Consider the following 24,194-nt stretch of genomic DNA (forward strand, 5'->3'; position numbering starts at 1 on the left):
GACAGAGTTGTAAATTTAAACTGGAGCTGTCCTCTCCCTCATGACCTCCTGCCCTGCAGCATGCATAGGAAAACACTGATTCACAATTTAACCCCATGGCTACCAAAAAGGGCTGCAATACACTGCTTAGGAATAAACTGCAGTCCTTTCTGGCAGCCAGGGAGTTAAATTGTGTTCAGCATGTTACGGAGTCTTTTTTTCTATTAGGTATTGGTAATTCAAATGTCAAGGGTGAAGTGTTTACCGGGTGGGTCCCACATTTAAGTACATGATCACAACACTTTCCCTGACAGGCTCAGAAATGATCCGTCAGGTAGGAGGAAGAGACAGACTTAGTAGAACAACAACAAGTAAGGGGACGCAGCACATATTCCACAGCACAGCCATGACTTACCTCCTTCCTTCCACTTTCTGCATTTGCCGACAGAGCGCTCATACCCCCAGCTCTCCACAGCACACTTGAGCGCGCTCCCGCCCCTCACCTTAAAAAAGTTACAGCTTCAGCCAAGCGTCATCACTCACAGTCACGTGATGATGCTCTACTTTGTCACTGGCTGCTGCCTTTCTCTGTGAATAACACCTCCCACAGATCGCACAGTCTGAAGTGTGCGATACACAAAGTATAGGGATGGGGAGGCTGGGAGCTGCGCAGGCTGCAAATTTAAGATGCGCATAGCACACTGCCATATATCTAGCTACCGCACGTGCGGTTAGTGTATAAATGATAGAATAAAAAATAAAAAATAAATTTTTTCCTTCTTAAACAAACTGTTTGAATTTTTTGGGGGACAAAAAAAAAATATAATTTTTACAGTAGGGGGCTATTGGAAAAATTATATTTTTTTTCTTCTGTTTTTTCTTTCTATCTTCTGGGCTTCTTCTGGGCTTCTGAGGGGGGCACGTGCGATTGTGCTCAAATGGAGGAGCCTCCACTGTCTGTGATACTTTCTTGAGCAGAATTCAACTCTTGTCAAATTTCTGCGATTCATATCCCAGGAGTAGACAGTTGGGAAGCGGATTATCTCAGTCGTCAGACTTTACATCCGGGAGAGTGGTCTCTCCATCCAGATGTTTCTTCAATTGGTACAGATGTGGGGTTCCCCAGAAATAGATCTGATTGCCTTTCTTCTGAACAAAAAACTTCCAAGATATCTTTCCTGGTCCAAGGATCCTCAGGCGGAGATGGTAGACGCTCTAGCAGTTCCTTGGTTTTACCAACCTGCTTACATTTTTCCACCTCTGGTTCTTCTTCCAAAGGTGATCTCTAAGATCATAATGGAACAATCTTATGTGTTTCTGATAGCTCCAGCTTGGCCTCTTAGGTTTTGGTATGCGGACCTTGTCAAGATGCCCAGTTTCCAACCTTGACCACTTCCTTTAAGGCCAGACCTTCTGTCTCAAGGGCCGTTTTTCCATCAGGATCTCAAATCTCTAAATTTGATGGCATGGAAATTGAACGCTTAGTCATAGAGGTTTTTTTGACTCCGTGATTAGCACTATGATACAGACTCTTAAGTCTGCTTCCAGGAAAATGTATCATCGGGTTTGGAAAACCTATATTTCTTGGTGTTCCTCTCATGGACTCTTGCCACTTACATGAAAAAAATTATATATCTATATATCTATCTCTCTTTAAAGGCTCAGTCTACACCAGAATATTGTTTTAAAAGATAGATAATCCCTTTATTACCCATTCCCTAGTTTTGCATAACCAACACAGTTTAATACACATTTTACCTCTGTGATTACCTTATATCTAAGCCTCTGCAAACTGCCACCTTAATTCAGTTCTTTTGACAGACTTGCATTTTAGCCACTCAGTGCGGGCTCCTAGGAACTCCACATGCGTGAGCACAGTGTTATCTATATGAAACACATGAACTAACACCCTCTAGTGGTGAAAAACTGTCAAAATGCCCTAAGCTAAGAGGCGGCCTTCAAGGGCTTAGAAATTCGCATATGAACCTCCAAGATTTAGCTTTCAACTAAGAATACCAAGAGAACAAACAAAATTGGCGATAGAAGTAAATTGGAAAATTGTTAATAATTCACATGCCCTATCTGAATAATGGAAGTTTTTGTTTTGGACTAGACTTGAAAAAAAAATAAAATAAAATAAGGCAAAGCACATGTCTAGTAGCTATGTCTTTTTTTTTACCAAGGCATGTACTAAAACCTACATACACAGACTAGTTCTTAAAGGGACACTGAACCCAAAGTTTTTCTTTTGTGATTCAGAGCATGAAATTTTAATCGACTTTCTAATTTACTCCTATTATCAAATTTTCTTCATTCTCTTAGTATCTTTTATTTGAAATGCAAGAATGTACGTTTAGATGCCGGCGCATATTTGGTGAACAACCTGGGTTGTTCTTGCTGATTGGTGGATAAATTCGTCCACCAATAAAAAAGTACTGTCCAGAGTGCTGAACCCAAAAAAGCTTAGATGCCTTTTTTCAAATAAAGATAGCAAGAGAATGATGAAAAATTGATAATAGGAGTAAATTAGAAAGTTGCTTAAAATTGCATGCTCTATCTGAATCATGAAAGAAAAAATTTTGGTTCAGTGTCCCTTTTAAATACAATCCCAGCCAGGGTAATATAACATTTTCTCTATACAGAGTTTCAAAACCATTGTTTAATAGTTATTAGATCACTCTGGGCAAGCATCAGATCAAATAGGCAGCAAGGGAGGCTGGCATCTTTAAGGGACATAATACCCAAATGTTGAAACACTTGAAAGTGATGCAGTATAGCTGTAAAAATATCACCTGAACATCTCTATGTAAAAAAGGAAGATATTTTACCTCAAAAGTTTCTCTGTAGCCACATCCCATTGTAAAGGACTTCTAAGCAGCAAATCAGTATGTCTGTCCCGGGACAGCTGAAGGATTGAGCCTCGTGCACTCATGTTATTTTCCTATTCAGTGTAAGGAAGTTTCATGTGAAATCTCAGGAGATCACAGTAAAAGAGTTCATGACCTCAGCACTGTTGATGCTGACTGCTGCTGTTCATTTCTTCATTTTTTTTTTTTTTTATTTTTTTTTTTTAAAACCTGCAGTAACGGAGTATAACGTTTTACATCTGTTGCATATTTGCATATTTCTACTGATGTCTTTTTTTCCCTGTGTTGCGTTACTGTTAACAGACTGATCTGTCATTGTACAAACATGCTAGCATAGATTACAATGTGATATGTGTGACTGAATGTACAAACCAGTATAGCCTCATCTTCCTCTCTCTATTTGATAATTATAATTTTCTTTCTTTCTCCACCAGTGCTGAGTTTTCTGTGCTGTGGTCTGCAGTCCCGCAGAGGTACAAGCGTGTGTTTATGGTTCAGGCAGTTTGCATGTTTCAAAAACAATTTTAAACAATAAGTAGATTTGCTCTCTCTAACTGCTGGACAGAGTTTGATCTTAACCTGTACTTTTTTTTTTAATATGTTTTAAATGTCTCGTCTCCTATAATTACAAAAACTGGCTGTTCCATAGAACATTTTACATAGTTTGCTGTGTGCCTCCTCTGTAGAATCCTTATATCCTAGGATCTGTTTTGACGTCTTGTGTGATGTGCTTAGCCTGTGCCTCTTTGTACAAACCATAACGCCTGGCTGTTTTCTGGCATGTGGGATTTAAGCTCTTAAAGGGACATTCTACGTTACAATTTTTTGTTTAAAACGATAATGCCTTTATTACCGATTCCCCAGTTTTGCACAGCCAACACTGTTATATTAATATACTTTTCACCTCTGTGATTGCCTTGTATCTAAGCCTCTGAAGACTGCTCCCTTATCTCTGTGCAAACTTGCATTTTAGCCAATTAGTGCTGGCTCCTTCATAACTCCATGGGAGTGAGCACAATGTTCTCTATATGGCACACATGAACTAGCACTATCTGGCTGTGAAAAGCTAATTTAAATGCACTTGGTTAAGAGTCGGCCTGCAGGGGATTAGAAAGTTCAAAAGTATGGGAACCAGCACCAAACCTTTAGTTACCAGGCACTGAGTTAGCGATCAGCTACTTCCACGTGTACAAGAAAAGAAGATAGCTCCAGCCTTAGTTAAATTTAAAAAGGGACATTTATTTATCTTTCCTGGCACACTAGTGTGTCGGCAGCAGCGTGTAGGTGTGTCCCTGCTTCAGCGCAATATTTTTTAAATTTAATTTTTTTTTTTGGGGGGGGTTTCTGACTTTCCGCCTGCTATGCATATCACATGGTTGACAGGATTGATACCTAGTGGGTCACAGATCATCTTAACCAATTAACACAGCTCAGTGGGAACTGAAACTATTCCCATTGGCGGCTTTGGCGGCACATTGGCTCCTCACTGCACGTGTAGTCTCCTTAATTGGCTTGTGACTGCATGTGTAGTCAGTGAGTGGGACAGCAGTGTGTTTGCAGCACGGGCAGTAGTCAGTATGGCTCACGGAGCTCTAAGGGCGGCAGTTTAAACGCTGAGCTGAAGTCAGAGGTTTTTTTTGCAGCTAACTCCCAGTAGTGCATTGCTGTTCCTGCTCTTGATATATGGATAGGAAGTGGAAGCTTAAAAATGCTTGATGATGAAATGTGTCTTTATCTAATATTCCACCAAATATTCAGAAATTGTGTTCATCCCATCAACCTCATACATCCCATTAAAATAGTAAGTAGCTATTGGTGTTATTAAACTTTTTTTTAATTCTTGCACATACATACTGTTACTTGTAAATACATATTATTATATAATTTATGTATGTGTCCGTATATTTTAAAACAAGTTAGTTTAACATCCTTTTTGCTAGTACAACTGAATTAATTACCATGTCGCGAAATGATGTAGGTCTAAAAAGTGTGTCACCGACATGAAAAGTTTGGAAAGCTCTGGTTTAGAGGTTGTAAAGAATATTAATATAGCAATGTTTGTTGTGTAAAGCTGGGGAATGGGTTGTATAGGAGTTATCTATCTTTTTAAACAATAAAAAAAATCAAGTAGACTGGCTTTTTAATTGTATTTCTGTACGCGAATGAGGATTGTGTTTTCCTGTGTCCATGATTTGAGGGAAACGAATCATGTGAGCTGGAAAGCTGTCTGTTCAATTGTACTCTGACAGCTCTACAAGGATTGTTTTAAAAGTGTATGCAAATGCATCTTTTCATTTATTATGTACACAGTTTCTGTGCAGTGATCCTACTGATATAAATGGTCATATAAGGACAACACATTAAGAGAGGCAGGTTTTTGTTAAGGATTAAAGTGTGTTCCACATGTTTAACATGCATAGAATCTTAAATTACAACAGCATATAAATTCAATCCATCACATCCCTCTATCTTTCACATTGCACTCATAGCAAGTGCCATTAGTTTGTTTCCAATAGGCGGTTGTTGTGACTCACATCAGAGCTGGAAACTATCCATTTAATAAAAAAAAAAGTAAAGCTTTTAAATATTAAAGTGATGGTAAACTTTACATGTTTTAAAACATAGTCTGGAATCTAAGGCGACATTTTAGATGAATTTTAATTGATCACTTCTAATAAAGATCCACTGCAACTTTTTAATCTAGCTGTGCCATTCTAATAACCCACACTCTGGTCGCCCACTTCAAAACTCATTTCTTTGGTGAGCCAACGGTTTGAACTGTTCTCTAATCAGCACTCTAGATGTACGGTACTTTTGTTGTAGCTAGAGCGCAGATTGGAGAAAAGTTGAAACAGCTCACCAAAAAAATATATTTTAAAGTGGGCGTCTGGAGCGTGAGGTGTTAGAATGGCACAGCTAAAATAAAAATTAAGTTAGTGATCAATTAAAGTCCATCTAAAATATTGCTTGGTTTCCAGACCTGATTTTAAAACATGTAAACTTTACCATCACTTTAATTGTGAAACTAACAGGATTTGCATGCTTGTACACAATTCCCTAGGGAAAGTTTGCTCACTGTCTGAAAAGGGCAGCTCTCACAGCTATGTTGGATTGGTAACATGCCCCATATTACTAAAAATTAAGTGCAGTGTTTACCACAAACTAAGAAGTATTAAATTATAGTTAAATTTTTCAAATTGTAGTAATTTATGCTGTACATTGTAACTGAAACGACGGACAGTGTTTGCAAATGTTACCATCTGGTCACAATCAGGATAGCGATTCATGTGATGGGCTGGATTGATACGTTAGTCAGCAGGAGCCTGAAACTACTGTTGTGATGGCACATTTTCATAAGTTGTTTATATACAGAAGTGCACCCCCCTTTCTCTTATGTATTACAATTTTCAGGTAAATTGTAGTAATTTGGAAGGAAGCTATATTTTGGCCGTCTGCTGAATTTCATATATATTTACCAACTAATGTTCTTTTTACAGTTTGTTTCCTTCGTCCTTCACTTAGTGATTTAGCAGTATTTCCCCGATGGTCTAAGCACTCCATGATGGTTTGGTATTATGTTGAACCTTTTCTAGTAGTTGAGTCACATATTGTGCTCTTTGTGTTAGATCACTATGCTGCTGATCCCCTTTTTGTTATGATTGCATTTCTTTGGTTGGAACAAGTATCAACATTCTTTGAACAGGAGAAAAAAGTGCTTGTCTGAAAGGGAGCCTGGTCAATAAGTATATACTTTGTTCCCTACACTGATATATATGATAGTCTAGTCATTGAATACAATAGCCATTGAAAGAGAACACATTCTTTCGGATAAGAGTTCACAATCCTGTAAATGTCAAGAGCAGGAGTTGACAATTTGATAAAAACCATAGAAGCGAACCATAATATTTAAAAGCCGTCCTACACGTTTTTGAATCGGGCAATAAAAGGTAGACTTATCCAAAACGTGAGCTGCCTGGAAGAAAATATTGGGAACCCTGGCTCCCAGGACTTGTCAAAGCCCTAGTCAGGATAGCTGCTTTTTATGAGATGGCTGATCTCATTCTAAAAATGAAGCTTCACTCTTTCAATATGTAGATTGTGTGTCCTTTTTACTAACTAGATTGTTCTGCCTTGTTTAAAGGGATATGAAACGCAAATGTTTTCTTTGATTCAGAGCACATCATTTTAAACAACTTTTCAATGTACTTCTACAGGTACAAATCCCCAAACCCGGAATTTCAAAATCAAACTAATTCTTAAATCCAGTCTTTTTAATTAATAATTTTAAATAAAATAATAAAAAGTTACTATTGTTCCCTGCATGTAAGTCACAATCTTCTCTGCCTGTGTCTTAGGTTTTTTTTTTTGTGTGTTCTAAAATGCAAATGCTAGTCTATATTTATTTAAAACAACAAATAATATCTTTCTGATGGTACTATGTTTTGCCGGTGTCTTAAATTAAACCGTCTACCATAGGAATTTGTTTACCACGTCACTTCCGGTGACGTACAGTCAGCTGGTGGAGGTTTATGGCGCTCACTGCGCATGTGCTAGAGGCCCAAACTCCTTACAACAGTTGATGAGAGAGAATACGATCAATTATATGGCACGCGCACGTTACTTATAACTCTGGAGCTAATAATATTATAGACGTAATAAACTCATCGTGCTGCAAATGCTTACTACACGTGCAAATATACAGATTTAATGTGCATATTAGTTGTATACATAGGAGGGGTGGGGGTGTTGTATTTATTAGAAGACTTTATACAGCAGTATCTAACATCAGTTTGATGGATCACCAGGATTTCAATAGTCACCTAAATCTGTACATTTGCACGTGTAGTAAGCATTTGCAGCACGATGAGTACTGATCATTACGTATCCATCACATATTCATCCTCAGCAGACCACAAGTCTATGCTCAGATCTGGAATAACCCATTTCACCAAAAAGGGAGACGCCTATTACAGTTTATTAAGTCTATAATATTATTAGCTCCAGAGTTATAAGTAACGTGCGCGTGCCACATAATGTATCATATTCTCATCAATTCAATTCAGCTCAGCTGTGCCTCTAGCGCAGGCGCAGTGAGCGCCACAAACCTCCACCAGCTGAGAAACGTCACCGGAAGTGATGGAGGTATACACATTCCTACGGGTAGACACATTACTTTAGAACACCGGTCCTCTCATTCAATAATATTTGTAAACATTTTGAAACTTGGCTGTACTAAAAAAATAAAAAATAAATCTGAATCATTTACATAGCATGTACAACGTCAATGTCTGTGTTACGTATAACCTTTCTGCCTTAAAGTGTTTTTCGCTGGAAATACACTTATCATTTATTTACTCTTCCTTAAAATGTAAGGTTACGTGTTAAGAAAATTCTGCACAAGCATCCTTTTCCAGAGTCTAAAGAGCCTGTATTGCTCTTATCTATATTGAAAGCCACCTAGTCTCCTGATGGACTGGACAGAAAGACAGACAGTTTCATGAAAGTAAAGACTGTTTTATGTGCGGCAAAATAAAATTTAAGTTTTAATCGCAATGCAGTGAAGATACTTGTAGTACTAGAAAGTCACAATGCGTAATTACAACACGTGCTGCGTTTCATGTGTCGCTCAATTATTGATTTAATGTTAATGCTTTCAGCAGTACAACTGTATTTAATATATTTTACAAGAGATTTTTTTTCCTTTAAATGTAGCAGCAGCTGTGGTACAGCGTGATTTGAGTCACGCCCCCCTCTTTAAATTCCTAAGGGGATTAGTCACTAAGCACAGAAACTTGTTCTATCAGAATTGGAACCTTCCTAAGCAATACCAATACCTACTGTTGGGTGTTTTGCTAAAGTAAGGTCAGTGAGTGTCACTACTAAAAAAAAAAAAAATGCACGATCAACAGAGTTACATGGACACACACACAAATATGACTTTATTAGCTTAAGAGGAAGAGTTGTTCCACTGTATTTTAATCCCTGACTATATACTCAGAAAAAAATTTCAAATGTTTTTATCCAAATTTATTTTATTTTTTTTTCTCCATAGGAGCTGCCACCCTGAAGAAACCTCTACCTGCTGAGGTGAGGGACGAGCTGGAGGTATATATTGAGCAATTTTAATGCAATTATTGACATAGGTAGAAACGAAATAGTGCTACTACAAAATTAAAAAATATATACGGGAACACTGAGCAGCTATAGGGTGAATGCAAATAAAAATTCCTTTGATACAAAGCTGCATCACTGTCTGGTGTACCATGCATTTGTAATGTGCTACTGTTATATGGCGTCTCTTAAAGGGACATTAAACACTTTAAGATGGTAATATCAAATCATAAATTATAGTGTGTGTGTGTGTGTGTATATATATATATATATATATATATATATATATATATATATATATATATGAGAAAAAGATGTGATACCCGCGCTGTATTAGTTCTATTAAGTGACGTATAAATATAAATGTATGTATAAATACATAAATAAATCCCGTATAATATAACGGAAATAAATACAAATATATATGCGTAATAGCACAAGTCCACAGATTTATTTAGATGTTCAGAAAGGCTGCTGAAAAAGGATTTGTGGAGACTCCCAGCTTGTCTCCACAGCTAGAAAGAAAATCAGGTAAAAAGAGTTTATATTCTGCGCCTTTCTTCTGCGGAGTATACAGTTGTGGGGCAAAAAACAGCCCCTATAACTAAGCACTTACTTCAGGCCACCTCAATCCGTATGAGGTAAGTGATCACCAGAGTATAGATGTTGTTCCAGGACCAATGTAGGTTGTCATCCGTAAGCTGATTAACTGATGTAGAAGTAACAATATATCCAATGTGCTATGAAGAACCGGGTTGAGTGCAGAATCTTCGCCACCCAGTCAGATGTCTCCAATGATATGTGAAAAGGAAACAGACAAAAGTGCCCAACAATAGTGAAGTATGCCTTTATTAATTAAAACATATACACATATATAAGCCTCAGATGTCAGCCCACTCACACTAAGCGACCTCAATCAATATGAGGTAAGTTAAAAACCAATAATAGGAGAACATCAAGTGGCGAATCAAATAATGCACCAGCCCAGCGAATAAATAAAAATCACTCAGTTGGTACCGTACTGCGTCCCTGACGCGTTTCGAAGTTGCCTTCTTCCTCAGAGGGATAGAAGTACGGAGATACGAAACGCGTCAGGGACGCAGTACGGTACCAACTGAGTGATTTTTATTTATTCGCTGGGCTGGTGCATTATTTGATTCGCCACTTGATGTTCTCCTATTATTGGTTTTTAACTTACCTCATATTGATTGAGGTCGCTTAGTGTGAGTGGGCTGACATCTGAGGCTTATATATGTGTATATGTTTTAATTAATAAAGGCATACTTCACTATTGTTGGGCACTTTTGTCTGTTTCCTTTTCACATATCATTGGAGACATCTGACTGGGTGGCGAAGATTCTGCACTCAACCCGGTTCTTCATAGCACATTGGATATATTGTTACTTCTACATCAGTTAATCAGCTTACGGATGACAACCTACATTGGTCCTGGAACAACATCTATACTCTGGTGATCACTTACCTCATACGGATTGAGGTGGCCTGAAGTAAGTGCTTAGTTATAGGGGCTGTTTTTTGCCCCACAACTGTATACTCCGCAGAAGAAAGGCGCAGAATATAAACTCTTTTTACCTGATACATATATATATATATATATATATATATATATATATATATATATATATATATATATATATATATATATATATATATATATATATATATATATATATATATATATATATATATATATATATATATATATATATATATATATATATATATATATATATATATAAAAAATTTTATTCTTTCCTGTAATTCCATTATAAAATCGTGAGCAGAACCTGTTATTTTCCACACAGCCATTGGCTATTTATAACTGCCCCTAATTGGCCACAGCAGAGAAGATAACATAAGTTACAACATGGCAGCTTCCATTGTTTTATAGACACTGAAACTTTACACTTATTTTGTCAATATTTAAGCAGATAATGAAACTTTAAAAAGTATATTTGCATGGTATTCTCTGACTAATCTTTTCTTTGAATGCATCATTCTGTCTAGCATGTGTTTTAGTGTTTAATGTCCCTTGTAATGTTGCATTCACTACATTCTTTATATTGTCTCTCTGCCTGTGCTTTCAGTATCCAATATTCTGATATTTGACAGCAGGCGATGGAAACCTATTGTGAAAAGTATAATTATATTTGGGCAGGGCATGAGCAGATCTGCTCTCAAGTGTTCAGACACAGGTCTAGATTGTCTTTGAGTGAAACGTTTACTTCTTAGGACAAAACTTTGTAGCTGGGAGACAGTTTGCAGGGATGATTTGAAGTAGCAGACAAGTAGATCTCATGACTATGAAAGTATGATTTGTGTATGAAAAGGGGTAACAGTGCAAGTCCGATTTGGAGATAGCGAGTGGAGAAAGACTAGCAAAATTCAGATCTGGTGAGGGGAGAAAAGCATCTCAAAGGTGGTTCTGTCTAGGAGAAACAGGCAAGTCTGTTGAAGGGAAATGTGTTGAGTGGAGGGCAGCCAGACTTGTTTTCTTTCCTAAGATATGGTTAGTCTACAGCTTGAGGAATTCCTGTTGGGAGTATCACTCCTGGCCAGCAGGAGGAGGCAAAGAGCACCACAGTTAAACTGCTAAGTATCACTCCCTTACCCACAACCCCCAGTCATTCTCTTTGCCTTCGGTGCATGGAGGAGGTGAAGTTTAGGTGTCTGAAGAAAATTTATTTAATCTACAAGCAAGTTTTGGGATATAGCCGTATTCCATGTCATTCCTTGCAGTTGGGTAGTGGTGGCTTTAAAGCAGTTAGGAACTTGTAAAGAGGTACTAACTGAGTTTTCCTAACAATTGCTGCCCTAGTTTAGAAAGCCAGAGTTGACTACTCTATTTCTTTTTCAAAGGTCTCTGTGAAGAACTGTGTCTTCTCATACCTTGTAACTGTCTACATGCCGGACAGGGGAGCAGGTAAGTGCTTTTTCTTCCAGTTGGGGAGACCATGCACTGAACAAATTAAGACACTGCTTTTTTTTATTGGGACATAGATAATCCTGTTGTATGGGTTACACTGGGGCATGATGCAGGCACTGTAGCATGTGTGAGACTAACATTTAAACTCTTTTATAAAGAAAGGGTAAAATGTTTTTATTAGGCTTTATTTTCTGATACACATTTACTTGCTAAAACAATTCAAGTTTAAACTGAAACTAAGGCTGAATTTTCTATTTCAGCAGCCTATTCATTTCCCCATTGCTTAAAAATAAAACAATGCAACATTTTAAACTGTCAGGTTTGAAAAAAACGGTTATTTCTGGTACTCGGTGTACCAGGAAGCTATTTTTAGTGCCTCTCTGTCGCAGCAGTAATTTGAAAGTCAGACAACATAACGGCAGTTGCGGTCATATGACCGGCTTTACTTCATAATGTTTCTGAAGAAAAAGTAGTTTTTTTTTTCTCTATTTCTGGGTGATCCGGTCTTAAAGGGACATAAAACCCAATTTTTTTTCTTTCATGATTTTGATAGAACAGCAAATTTAAATCAACTTTCTAATTGACTTCTATTATCATATTTTCTTCGTTTTCTTGTTATTATTTAAAAAGCAGAAATGTAAGCTCAAGTGTGTGCACGTGTCTGCAGCAGTTTTGCAACAATGTTATACATTAGCAGGAGCACTAGATGGCAGCACTATTTCCTGTCATGTAGGGCTTCAGGCATGTGCACGCTACCTACCTGGGTATCTCTTCAACGAAGAATAACATGAGAATAAAATACATTTGATAATAGAAGTAAATTGTAAACTTTTTAAAAATTTGTATTCTCTATCTGAATCAGGAAATAATTTTTTTTTGGTTTTAATGTAAGGCACCTCAATAATTGAGGTGTGGGGTTGCCTGAGGGGTATTTTAGAATTTTGATTATTTGATGTTTTTTCTTAACTTTTCTCAGATAATTTTAGCTGGGGATCAATTCTAATTTGCAATAAAATTTAAAGTGTATTTTTTTCCTTGGCTTATTTTAATTGAATATTAAAATCTTTTAAACTTATCTTTACAAGTTTATATACTGTTTCACAACATGTCTGATATGGAGCAAGTGCCTGCTCTCATGAATCCATGCTTATTATGTTTAGATGCACAAATTGCAGCTCCTGTGTCAACAAAAAGGTAAAATGTTTGAGCCTAATGTGTCTCAGGATGATGCTGTTAAAATACCTCTGCTTTATCCTGCTACGTCCCAAGCCTCAATTGCGTCAAATGCAGTCACCGGCGGTTCCTCTAACTCCTAATGGAGTTTATTTAAAAGCAGACATTGCTGCCCAGGTATCTTTAGCGGTATCTGTGGCTTTAGCTGCCTTTCCCAGATTACAGTGAAAACACAAGAGGAAATCTAGAAATTCAGAAAGTAAGGGGCCTGTCCTCAGTTCTGCTTCCCAAGTTGCCCTTTCTCATAAGTCTGATGAGAAAGATGCATTGGGACTTTCTGAGGGTGAAATCTCAGATTCGGACAGTATAATTCCCTCTTCTGAGACTGAGGTGGTATCCTTCAGATTTAAGCTTGAACACCTTTGTGTATTGTTAAAGGATGTTTTAGCTACTTTAGATGACTCCGATACCCCTGTCGTTGTCACTTCTAAGAAATCTAGTAAACTTAATAGTTTCTTTGATGAACCTTCCACTTCAGAGGTTTTTCCTGTGCCGGACCGTGCTAGGGAGATTCTCACAGGAATGGGAGAAACTAGGGGGTCTTTTTTCCCCTACTTCCATTTTTAAGAAAAGGTTTCCTATCGAGGACTCTATTAAAGACCCTTGGTATTCTGTACCCAAAGTTGAAGGGGCCTTTTCCACTCTGGCTAAGAGAAGCACTATTCCTATTGAGGATAGCTGCTCTTTTAAGGATCTGATGGACAAGAAGCTGAAGGCTTATTTGAAAACGATTTATGTTCATCAAGGTCTCCAATGGCAACCTGTGATGTGTATTGCCACCGTGACTAGTGCAGCATCTTATTGGTTCGACGCCTTGTCTGATTCTCTTCAAGTAGAGACTTCCTTGGATGAAATTCAAAATGGGATTAAAGCTCTAAAGTTGGCCAATTCCTTTATTGCAGATGCTATTTTACAGGTTGTTAGACAAGGAGCTAAAACGTCTAGTTTCGCTGTCCTAACCCGCAGGGCGTTATAGTTGAAATCCTGGTCTGTGGATGTTTCCTCTAAAGTCAAGCTTCTGGCGATTCCTTACAAGGGCAAAACCTTGTTTGGACCAAGTGTTGCAGAAAATTATCTCTGATATTAAGGGTGGAAAAGGCTCTTTTCTACCTCAAGATAAGAAGAATAGGCCTAAAGGATGTCAGAGTAATTTTCGTTCCTTTCGTAACTTCAGTGGAAAGCCTTTCCCTTTTTCCAAGCAGGAACAATCCAAGTCTTCTTGGAAACCCAATCAGTCTTTGAACAAGGGGACACAATCAGACCTGCAGCTGATTCCAAATCAGCATGAAGGGTTTGCCCCCGATCCGTGATCAGATAGGGTGGGGGGTAGACTTTCTCAGTTCTCTCAATCCTGGATACGAGATGTCCCAGATCCCTGGACTGCGGACATAGTATCCCAGGGTTACAAATTGGAATTCAAGACTTTCTCCCAGAGGCAGATTCCTTCTCTCAAGATTATCTGCAGACCAGATAAAGAGAGGCGTTCTTTAAATGTATACAACATCTTTCCTCCCTGGGAGTGATAGTTCCAGTGCAGGAACAGGGTCTCTGGTTCTACTCCAACCTATTTGTGGTTCCCAAAAAAGAGGGAACTTTCCGTCCCATTCTAGAATTGAAGTGTCTCAAAGTTCCATCTTTTAAGATGGAGACTATACGCTCCATTCTTCCTTTAGTACAAGATATGACAACCATAGACCTAAAGGATGCATATCTTCAGGTTTCTATTCACAGGGACCATCACAGATTCCTGAGATTTGCCTTTCTGGAAAAACATTTCCAGTTTGTGGCCTTTCCATTTGGTCTAGCCATGGCTCCCAGAATTTTTTCAAAGGTTCTGGGGGCTCTTTTGGCAGTGATCTGTTCTCGTGGAATTGCTGTAGCACTCTACCTGGACGACATATTGGTTCAGGCGCCATCTTTTCAACAAGCCAAATCTCACACAGAGATATTGTTGTCTTGCCTTCGTTCCCACGGATGGAATGAATCTGGAAAAAAGCTCCATTTCCCCTGCTACAAGGGTAGTGTTCTTATGGACCATAATAGATTCTCTATTGATGAAGATTTTTCTGACAGAGGTCAGGGAAAACAAAAAAAAATGTCCTCTTGCCTCTCTTCAGGCTACTGCTCATCCTTTAGTGGCTCAATGTATGGAGGTAATCGGTCTGATAGTGGCTTCCATGGACATCATTCCTTTTGCTCGATTCCATTTGAGAGTTCTCCAGTTGTGCATGCTCAGACAATTGGATGGTGACCATGCGGATCTATCTCAGAGAATAGAGTTAGATCAGTTGTCAAGGGATTCTCTCCCATGGTGGATTTCTCAGGAACATCTGTCACCAGGCACATGCTTTTGGAGACCTTTCTGGGTGATAGTGACCACGGACGCCAGCCTGCTGGGCTGGGAAACTGTCTGGAACTCGTTAAAAGCACAGGGCCTTTGGACTCGGGAGGAGTCTGCTCTTACCATCAACATCTTGGAGTTGAGGGTGATTTACAATGCTCTATGGGCTTGTCCTCATTGTCCTCAGCCCAGTTTATCAGGTTCCAGTCAGACAACATAACCTATGTGGCTTACATCAATCACCATGGAGGAACTCAGAGTTACTTAGCCATGAAGGAGGTTACTTGGATTCTTCAGTGGGCAGAGACCCACAATTAATGTCTATCTGCCATCCAAATTCAACAACTGGGAAGCGGATTTTCTGAGCAGACAGACTTTTCAACCCCGGGAGTGGGAACTCCATCTGGAGGTGTTATCCAGCTTAGTCCTCAAATGGGGGGGGTGTCTGAGTTAGATCTGATGGCGTCCCGTCAGAACGCCAAGCTTCCAAGGTAGGGTTCAAGGTCAAGAGATCCGCAGGCCGTTATGATAGATGCTCTGGCGGTTCCTTGGGGTTTTCAGTTTGGCATACCTGTTTTCTCAGTTTGTTCTCCTTCCATGAGTCATTTAAACAGGAGGGGGTGAGGAGGGGACGTCAGTGATTCTATTAGCCCCTGCATGGCCTTGCAGTATCTGGTTTGCAGACCTAGTGGAGATGTCATCTCTCCCACCTTGGAGACTACCTCTGAGGAAGGACCTCCTGATTCAGGGTCCCTTCCTTTATCCAAATCTCATTTCTCTGAAGCGGACTGCTTGGAGGTTGAACGCTTAATAGTTTTTTTGAGTTCGTCATTGAGACCATGATTCAGGTTGACAAGTCTGTTACTAGAAAGATTTACCATAAGATATGGTGTAAATATCTTTATCGGTGTGAATCTTCGAGTAGAATTAGAATTCCTAGAATTTTATCTTTTCTTCAGGAAGGCCTGGAGAAGGGATCGTCAGTCAGTACCCTGAAGGGTCAGATTTCTGCTTTATCAGTTTTACTACATAAACGTTTGGCAGATGTGCAATCTTTTTGTCAGGCCTTGGTCAAAATCAGGCCTGTCTTTAATTCGGTTGCTCCTCCTTGAAGCCTTAACCTTGTTCTTAAAGTTTTACAGCTGGCTCCATTTGAGCCATTGCATTCCATAGACATTAAGTTGTTAACTTGGAAGGTTTTGTTTCTTGTTGCTATCTCTTCTACTCGAAGAGTCTCGGAACTCTCAGCTCTGCACTGTGCTTCCCCTTATCTTATTTTACATGCCGATAAGGTTCTTTGTACTAGTTAGGTTTCCTTCCTAAGGTTGTTTCTAATAGAAATATCAATCGGGAAATTGTTGTCCCCTCTCTGTGTCCTAATCCTTCTTCCAAAGAACGTTTGTTACACAATTTGGATGTTGTACGTGCTCTTAAACGACTAAGGATTTTCGCCAGTCCTCTGCCCTCTTTGTCTGTTTCTCTGGGAAACGTAAAGGTTGGAAAGCTTCTGCTACTAATCTTTCTTTCTGGTTATGAAGTATAATTCGTTTGTCTTATGAGACTGCTGGACAGCAGCCTCCTGAGAGAATTACAGCTCATTCCACAAGAGCTGTTTCCTCTTCTTGGGCTTTCAAAAATGAAGCTTCTGTGGAACAAATTTGCAAGGCTGCAACTTGGTCTTCTCTACATACTTTTTCCAAATTTGATATTTTTGCATCGGCTGAGGTTTCTTTTATGAGAGAGGTTCTTCAAGCGGTGGTGCCTTCTGTTTAGGACTGCCTGTCTTGTCCCTCCCTATTTATCCGTGTCCTCTAGCTTGGGTATTGGTTCCCAACAGTAATTACTCAAGCCGTGGACTCACCATATCTTGGGAAAGAAAAACAAAATTTATGCTGACCTGATAAATTTCTTTCTTTCCGGATATGGTAAGTCGACGTCCCCACCCTTTATTTTAAGACAGTTGTTCTTTTCACTATAACCTCAGGCACCCCTACACCTTGTTACTCCTTTTTCTCCATTTCCCTTCGGTCGAATTACTGGGGGTTGTGGGTAAGGGAGTGATACTTAAAGGGACACTGAACCCAAATTTTTTCTTTTGTGATTCAGATAGAGCATGCAATTTCAAGCAACTTTCTAATTTACTCCTATTATCAAATTTCTTCATTCTCTTGCTATCTTTATTTGAAAAAGAAGGCATCTAAGCTTTTTTTTTTTGGTATAGAACTCTGGATAGCACTTTTTTATTGGTGATGTTCTTGCTGATTGTTGAATAAATTCACCCACCAATAAACAAGTGCTGTCCAGAGTGCTGAACCACAAATTGGCTGGCTCCTTAGCTTAGATGCCTTTTTCAAATAAAGATAGCAAGAGAACGAAGATAATAGGAGTAAATTAGAAAGTCGCTTAAAATCGCGTGCTCTATCTGAATCACAAAATACATTTTTGGGGTTTAGTGTCCCTTTAACAGTTTAACTTTGGTGCTCTTTGCCTCCTCCTGCTTGCCAAGAGTGATATTCCCAACAATAATTACTCAAGCTGTGGTCTCACCATATCCGGAAATAAATTTATCAGGTAAGCATAACTTTTTTTGTTTTTTTTATGTAGAAGGAGAGAGATTGGTTGGATGCAGAAAAGTGGTAAGAATGCTGGGTACTGACATAAATGTTTCCCTAACAGATTCCTGGTTCATCGGGTCAGTCTGGCACACAGACCATGAAAAAACTTGGCCACAGAAGTGTGGACTCAACTGGGGAGACTACTTATAAGAAGGTTGGCAGTGTGCCCATTTGAAAGAAAAAATATAACTCTCTTGCTTTGTGTGTTATCCTTAACCTTCATGTGTCAACCCTTCACAGACAACATCGTCTGCCTTGAAAGGTGCCATCCAGCTTGGTATCACTCACACAGTGGGAAGTTTGAGCACCAAACCAGAAAGGGATGTTCTCATGCAAGATTTCTACGTGGTGGAGAGTATATTCTTCCCTGGGTATGTTCCTTTTGCTACACCCTGAAAATGTATTCAGTTTTCTTTTTTATATAAAGACTGTAATGAAAGTTGATTATTCAGCTGACACTATATATGTAACTCCTAGACGTAAAAGTTGTAAAATTCCAGGAAACAAATAGACTAGCTTTAAAAATGGTTCTATGGATGCCCTCTTCCTCTTATATTGCTAATAAATCTGAGCCAATTTTTTTTTTTTATATGTATTATAAATATTACTAAACTGTTTTTTTTTTTTCCCCCACAGTGAGGGGAGCAATTTGACGCCGGCCCATCACTATAATGACTTTCGCTTCAAGACCTATGCCCCTGTTGCTTTTCGCTATTTCCGTGAACTTTTTGGCATCCGACCAGATGATTATCTGGTAAGTGCAAACTGACTGCGAAAAAAAAATTAATCTTGAATGCAAGGGATGTTTTGAACTGTGATATGTGCTGCAAATTATAATTTAGTTTTCACACTCACTGTAATGCATATATTTTTGTGAGATTTTAACTTTAAAAATATACTTTTTTTATAGGATGTAATTAAGCTTTTTAAACACTCAAGTCATCTTACCTACTTCCTGCAAAAACCACCACAAGTAATTTTAGGATCCTTGGCAAATTCAAATTGTAATCAAAAGAATTACAGAATACAGAAACATAATGCACTTTTGTTTTAATGTTCATAGAGATTTAGCAGATGTGGTAAAATTGATCTAATTATCTATTTCGAATGCTTCTGGCACTTGCCAATGCAGTTAAATGTTTAATCCTCTAGCCAGTTTATAAACTATCTTTTTATTAGCAGTATCCCAAAAAAAGTTTTGTGCATATGTCTGCAGCAATCCGATAAGCATCTTTATGGTAGCTAGTATGCTAAATGTCCTCATGTGTAAGAGTACGTTTGTCCTAGTGCAGTTGTGTGTCGGCACCATAGACTTTCTCTTCTTCAGGTTTCAACGTATCAACACCATTTAATAAGTTGGCCCAAACAAAAGTTATTCTTAATTTTGGCATATGAAGTGATTTTTACTTGCATGCTTTCTGTTTCTCCAAAAAATCCAGTACAACTGAAGCTTAAAACTTCTGTCATTAGCATGTGTTCTCTTCTTTGTTAGGTTGTACCACATTACTGTATGTGACTAGCTTTCTTAGTTGTGACAATTGCATGGGCTTGTTTTAAAAAATAAAAATAAAAAAATATTTAAAAAAAAATAATAAAAAAATAAAATCCACAGTCATAATCAATTTCTTCCCTTTCAACAGTCTCATTCAAATATATCTAAATAATTCTTTATACATATATCTTGGCCCTCCCTGGTAATACTTTCCAGTGAGAACCACACTCCTAAGGGGTGTGGGCAGAACTATCCACTCCCCTAGTTACCTGTATAAAGGTAACTCTGAAGTGCCACCCCTTCCTTCCTCCTAGTTCTGTCCAGCCTGTAGGTGGACAGGACTTAGTGGTCCCTCTCCATATTTCAGATGTCCTTGGGAAGGTTTTTGATGGTGGATTCCCCCCCTTATGTGCTGGTAGCCCTGGCTTACCTTTATTCATCCGGCACCATGGAAATCTTTAGTTTAGTCACTGTCATTGCATGCGGTAGTGGGCTCTCCATCTGGTGTTTCCTTGTGGAAGCCGCCATGTTCCATGACCTTGTTGTGCTACATCACATGGGCTGCATCTGAGGGCAGTCCTGAGTTTTATTTTGGCTTAAAGGGACACTGAACCCAATTTTTTTCTTTCGTGATTCAGATAGAGCATGCAATTTTAAGCAACTTTTAATTTACTCCTATTATCAAATGTTCTTCTCTTGGCATCTTTATTTGAAATGCAAGAATGTAAGTTTAGATGCCGGCTCATTTTTGGTGAATAACCTGGGTTATTCTTGCTGATTAGTGGATAAATTCATCCACCAATAAAAAAGTGCTGTCCAGAGTCTGAAACAAAAAAGAAGCTTAGATGCCTTCTTTTACAAATAAAGATAGTGAATGAAGAAAAATTGATAATAGGAGTAAATTAGAAAGTTGCATGCTCTCTCTGAATCACGAAAAGATAAAAAATATGGGTTCAGTGTCCCTTTAATGTCTGTGATTTGTTTCGAGGCTGTAAGTAAGAGTATGTATATTGTGTGCAGACAATTTTCTAGTTCTGGGGCCTGTAGGTCCTCAAACTGCATCTGCCCAAGGGGCATCTGACATGACTGAAGTATGTTTTATTTTTAAAGAGAATTTTTATGTGCATTTTTTATTTTTTACTGTAATTACTATATTGTTTGTTATTCATATATTTTTGTTTCTAGTCATGAGCCTAAGCCCACCTGTTCCCTTTGTGTTGACCCTTGCTGGCAAGACAAACTATGTAAAGTCTATATTGGGCAAATTTATCTTGGAAGCTTTGCTAAGTTTCCAAATATATAATGCATCCAAAGCTTAACTGCAAAACGGTTTCTGTTTCAACCCCCTTCAATTCGGACAGTTTTTTTTTTGTTTTGTTTTTTGCAGCAAGCTCCCCCCTGGGCATTTCTATATATGGAAGGTGCTTTCCAGGCCATATCTTTTGCAGAATGCACATATGCACGGTAGGGGGGACAGTCACACATGACACCTGAATAAAGCAGAAACTAACAATAGCAGTACCTGTTGTCCCTCCTCAACACCCCTTGCATAAGTAATTATCCTCACATGCACACTTTTTTACTTGACACCACAAGGTTTGGAGAAGGACACTGATAAGGGGGTGTGGCAGGCAACACTAAAGTATAAGTCATTCATTTTACAGGTTTTTGGAAATGTTATTAAAATACTTAAGCTTTTTTTCCTCCACTTTTTCTCTCCCCCCCCCCCCCCACACACACACACTATTACCTCAGTTGACCCTTTTATAATATGCACATAACTCAAAATGGTTTATGGCACTTTAAAATTCTACTTGCAAGCTTCAAATGATTTTATCCAATCCTCTAATTTTGTTTATTCATTTCTAGTGTCAATGTAAAGGCCAGAAGGTTGCAGCTGTTACTTTAGCTTCTTAACTAAAAGTCTTGATTCACAAGGCTTACTTGGAGGTGGGAAAGTGTCCCCCAAAACACATTACAGCCCATTGTACAAGACCAGTTTCCACTTCCTCAGCTTTCTAAAATGAGGCTTCTATTGAATAAATTTGCAACAACATGGTCATCCTTACATAGTTTTACTAAATTCTGCCGCTTTGATATTTTTGCTTCTCCTGAAGCGGCTTTTAGTAAGTAGTTCTCCAAGCAGCATTGTCTGAAAATTAGGTGCTTGCATTTAAAAAAACTAAAAAAATTGTCCCGCCCAGAAAACTCGTGGACTTCATTGCTTGCGTCTTAGTATCAGGGGTAATGGCTTGCAGACTCTCATCACCTTATGAAAGAAAACTTAACTTAATTTTTGCTTACCCACCCATTTTCACTAAATTTACCTAAATGTTTGTCGGCAGTTCCCGTTTGCACATAATTTTCCCTGCTTTGTCCTTTCCTACCTTTCTATTAGCATACCAGAGAGGTGGAAGAGAAAGTGCTCTTGGAGTTCTCAGAATATTTGGCTGCTCCTAGTGGCCAGGAGTTGAATCCCAGGAATAATGGCTTGTGGACTCTCATCATCATGAAAGAAATTTAAAATGATAGTCTAGTCAAAACTAAACTTTCATGATTCAGATAGAGCATGCAGTTTTAAGCAACTTTCTAATTTACTCCTATTATCATTTTTTTTGTTCTCTTGGTATCTTTATTTGAAAAAGCTGGAATGTAAGTTTGAGCCAGACCATTTTTGGTTCAGCACCTGGGTAGCGCATGCTGATTAGGGTCTAAATGTAGCTATCAATCAGCAAGCTCTACCCAGGATGCTGAACCAAAAATGGGTCAGCTCCTATACTTATGTTCCAGCTTTTTCAAATAAAGATACCTAGAGAACGAAGAAAAATCAATAGGAGTAAATTAGAAAGTTGCTTAAAATTGCATGCTCTATCTGAATCCTGAATTTTTTGACTAGACTATCCCTTTAATTTCAGGTAAGAATAAAAAAAATCAAGAAAAAACGTTTTTTGCACATAAGCCCATCCTTTGTTTCATCTTCTCTATGCATTTATACCCATGAGTCTCACCTTTTGTGTAAGGTACACATGGTTTGTAGCTGGAGAGGAAGCTTGCAGTTGAATATATGGGGGCAGCATAATGGTTTTTTGTTGGTGAAGGTACAACTGAATTATGCATTGGGGCAGGCATCATGTAAGGACTGGATGTAGGGGAAATCATAATATAATTGGGTCTCTAGACATATCTTAATATATGCTGGGTTTTCGAACACAGAATGTTTAAAACTAATGGATGAAGGCGTATTGCCACACCTGAGAAACTTTGACACACAAATGTATCTCTCTGGTTGAGGATAAGGGTGTGTGTTTTTTTTTATTTTTTTTTTTTATTTAATCTTTTTTTGCATGAACATTTCCTATGTTTTGTAGTAGCAAGTATCCTCACGCACCTGTGTGTATGATTGACTTTTTTTTTTTCCATTCATGTCTTCCAGTATTCACTGTGTAATGAGTCTCTGATTGAGCTGTCCAATTCTGGAGCAAGTGGATCTCTATTCTATGTTTCCGGGGATGATGAATTCATTATTAAAACTGTACAGCACAAGGAGGCAGAATTTTTGCAGAAGCTTCTGCCTGGATACTATATGGTAATTGCAGGATAGGGTAATCTGTGCATCTTATCACTCATTTTGTGCTTTATATCTAGTAATGTAATATAATCACAGACTTGTATACTTGTTCTTTAAAGTCTGAGACTGGTTGAGATGTGCAACACTGCAGTTCTTACAGTTGGTTAGGTTTAAACTTGGTTGGTTATACAGTTTTTTTTAAAATGTATGTATTAAATGCAGTTACAGTTAAAGCATTTCTACCTATTAATCTATCTAACATTCTGTTCATTTAATATGCGGATCTATGCAGTATATAATATGCCAGTAAAGCAAGACTGAAAGTATACACAAAATACCATTATTGTCTTATTTAACACACATGGTGTTAAATACCCTCATTAAAATAAATGTAGCTTATTTGCATTATCTTATGTAAATCAAAACAAAAATAGTACTATCAAAATGATCACAAAAATTAGTAAATCAATATTTAATCAGGTTTCTGGAAATGTTGAAGTTGAAAATATTCTCATTTTTACTAGCTGATATTCCTGAAAGTGTGAACTTTGCAGCAGCAATTAACTCTTTTTTTTTTTTTTTTTCTTTTAAAGCTCAGAGCTGTTGCGGCACCCTAACAGAATTTTAACTCCACAAATAGTTAAACACACAGGCCTACTTTCAATTGCTGCTGCAAACTGGTGGTCAGTTCACACAGTTTACAACAATGGGAACTAGGCCATAGTTAGAGCTTGCTTTAGCAGTAGCACGACTTTAGGTAATTTACTTCTTTGTTTAATAAGTATTATAATTATTACTAATACTTAATCATTTTTTCTAATTATTAATTCCACTACTATTTTCTTAACATGGCTATTAAACAGTCTCTGAGAGTAAGTGCTTGATTCATGTAAGCTCCTATACCTGTCCCTAATTATTATCGGTTATTTGTAGAGCGCCAACAGATTCCGCAGTGCTATAAACAAAGGGGAGTACAACAAAACAATTAAAGGGATCAAATGGGTAGAGGGCCCTGCCAAGAGTTGCACTGTTGTAATCCAC

The 24,194-nt window shown here is 38.1% G+C and overlaps 1 protein-coding gene across 6 annotated transcripts in view; it reads left to right on the forward strand.

The window, feature by feature from the left end:
- Positions 1-24,194, forward strand: part of PIP5K1A (phosphatidylinositol-4-phosphate 5-kinase type 1 alpha) — a 175,341-nt gene that overhangs the window by 44,664 nt on the left and 106,483 nt on the right. For 2 of the 6 annotated variants that reach the window (XM_053703739.1, XM_053703748.1), the window contains exons 2-6: positions 8,899-8,933; positions 18,155-18,247; positions 18,334-18,464; positions 18,730-18,847; positions 23,019-23,171. In XM_053703739.1, the coding sequence (XP_053559714.1) occupies positions 8,899-8,933; positions 18,155-18,247; positions 18,334-18,464; positions 18,730-18,847; positions 23,019-23,171 (530 nt within the window). Of the gene's footprint in view, positions 1-3,280; positions 3,320-8,898; positions 8,952-18,154; positions 18,248-18,333; positions 18,465-18,729; positions 18,848-23,018; positions 23,172-24,194 lie in introns of all 6 variants that reach the window. The other 4 variants (XM_053703723.1, XM_053703732.1, XM_053703705.1 and 1 more) reach the window with 3 other exon arrangements.

This window comes from Bombina bombina, chromosome 1, assembly GCF_027579735.1.
Source record: "Bombina bombina isolate aBomBom1 chromosome 1, aBomBom1.pri, whole genome shotgun sequence".
In the NCBI taxonomy this organism is placed as follows: domain Eukaryota; kingdom Metazoa; phylum Chordata; class Amphibia; order Anura; family Bombinatoridae; genus Bombina; species Bombina bombina.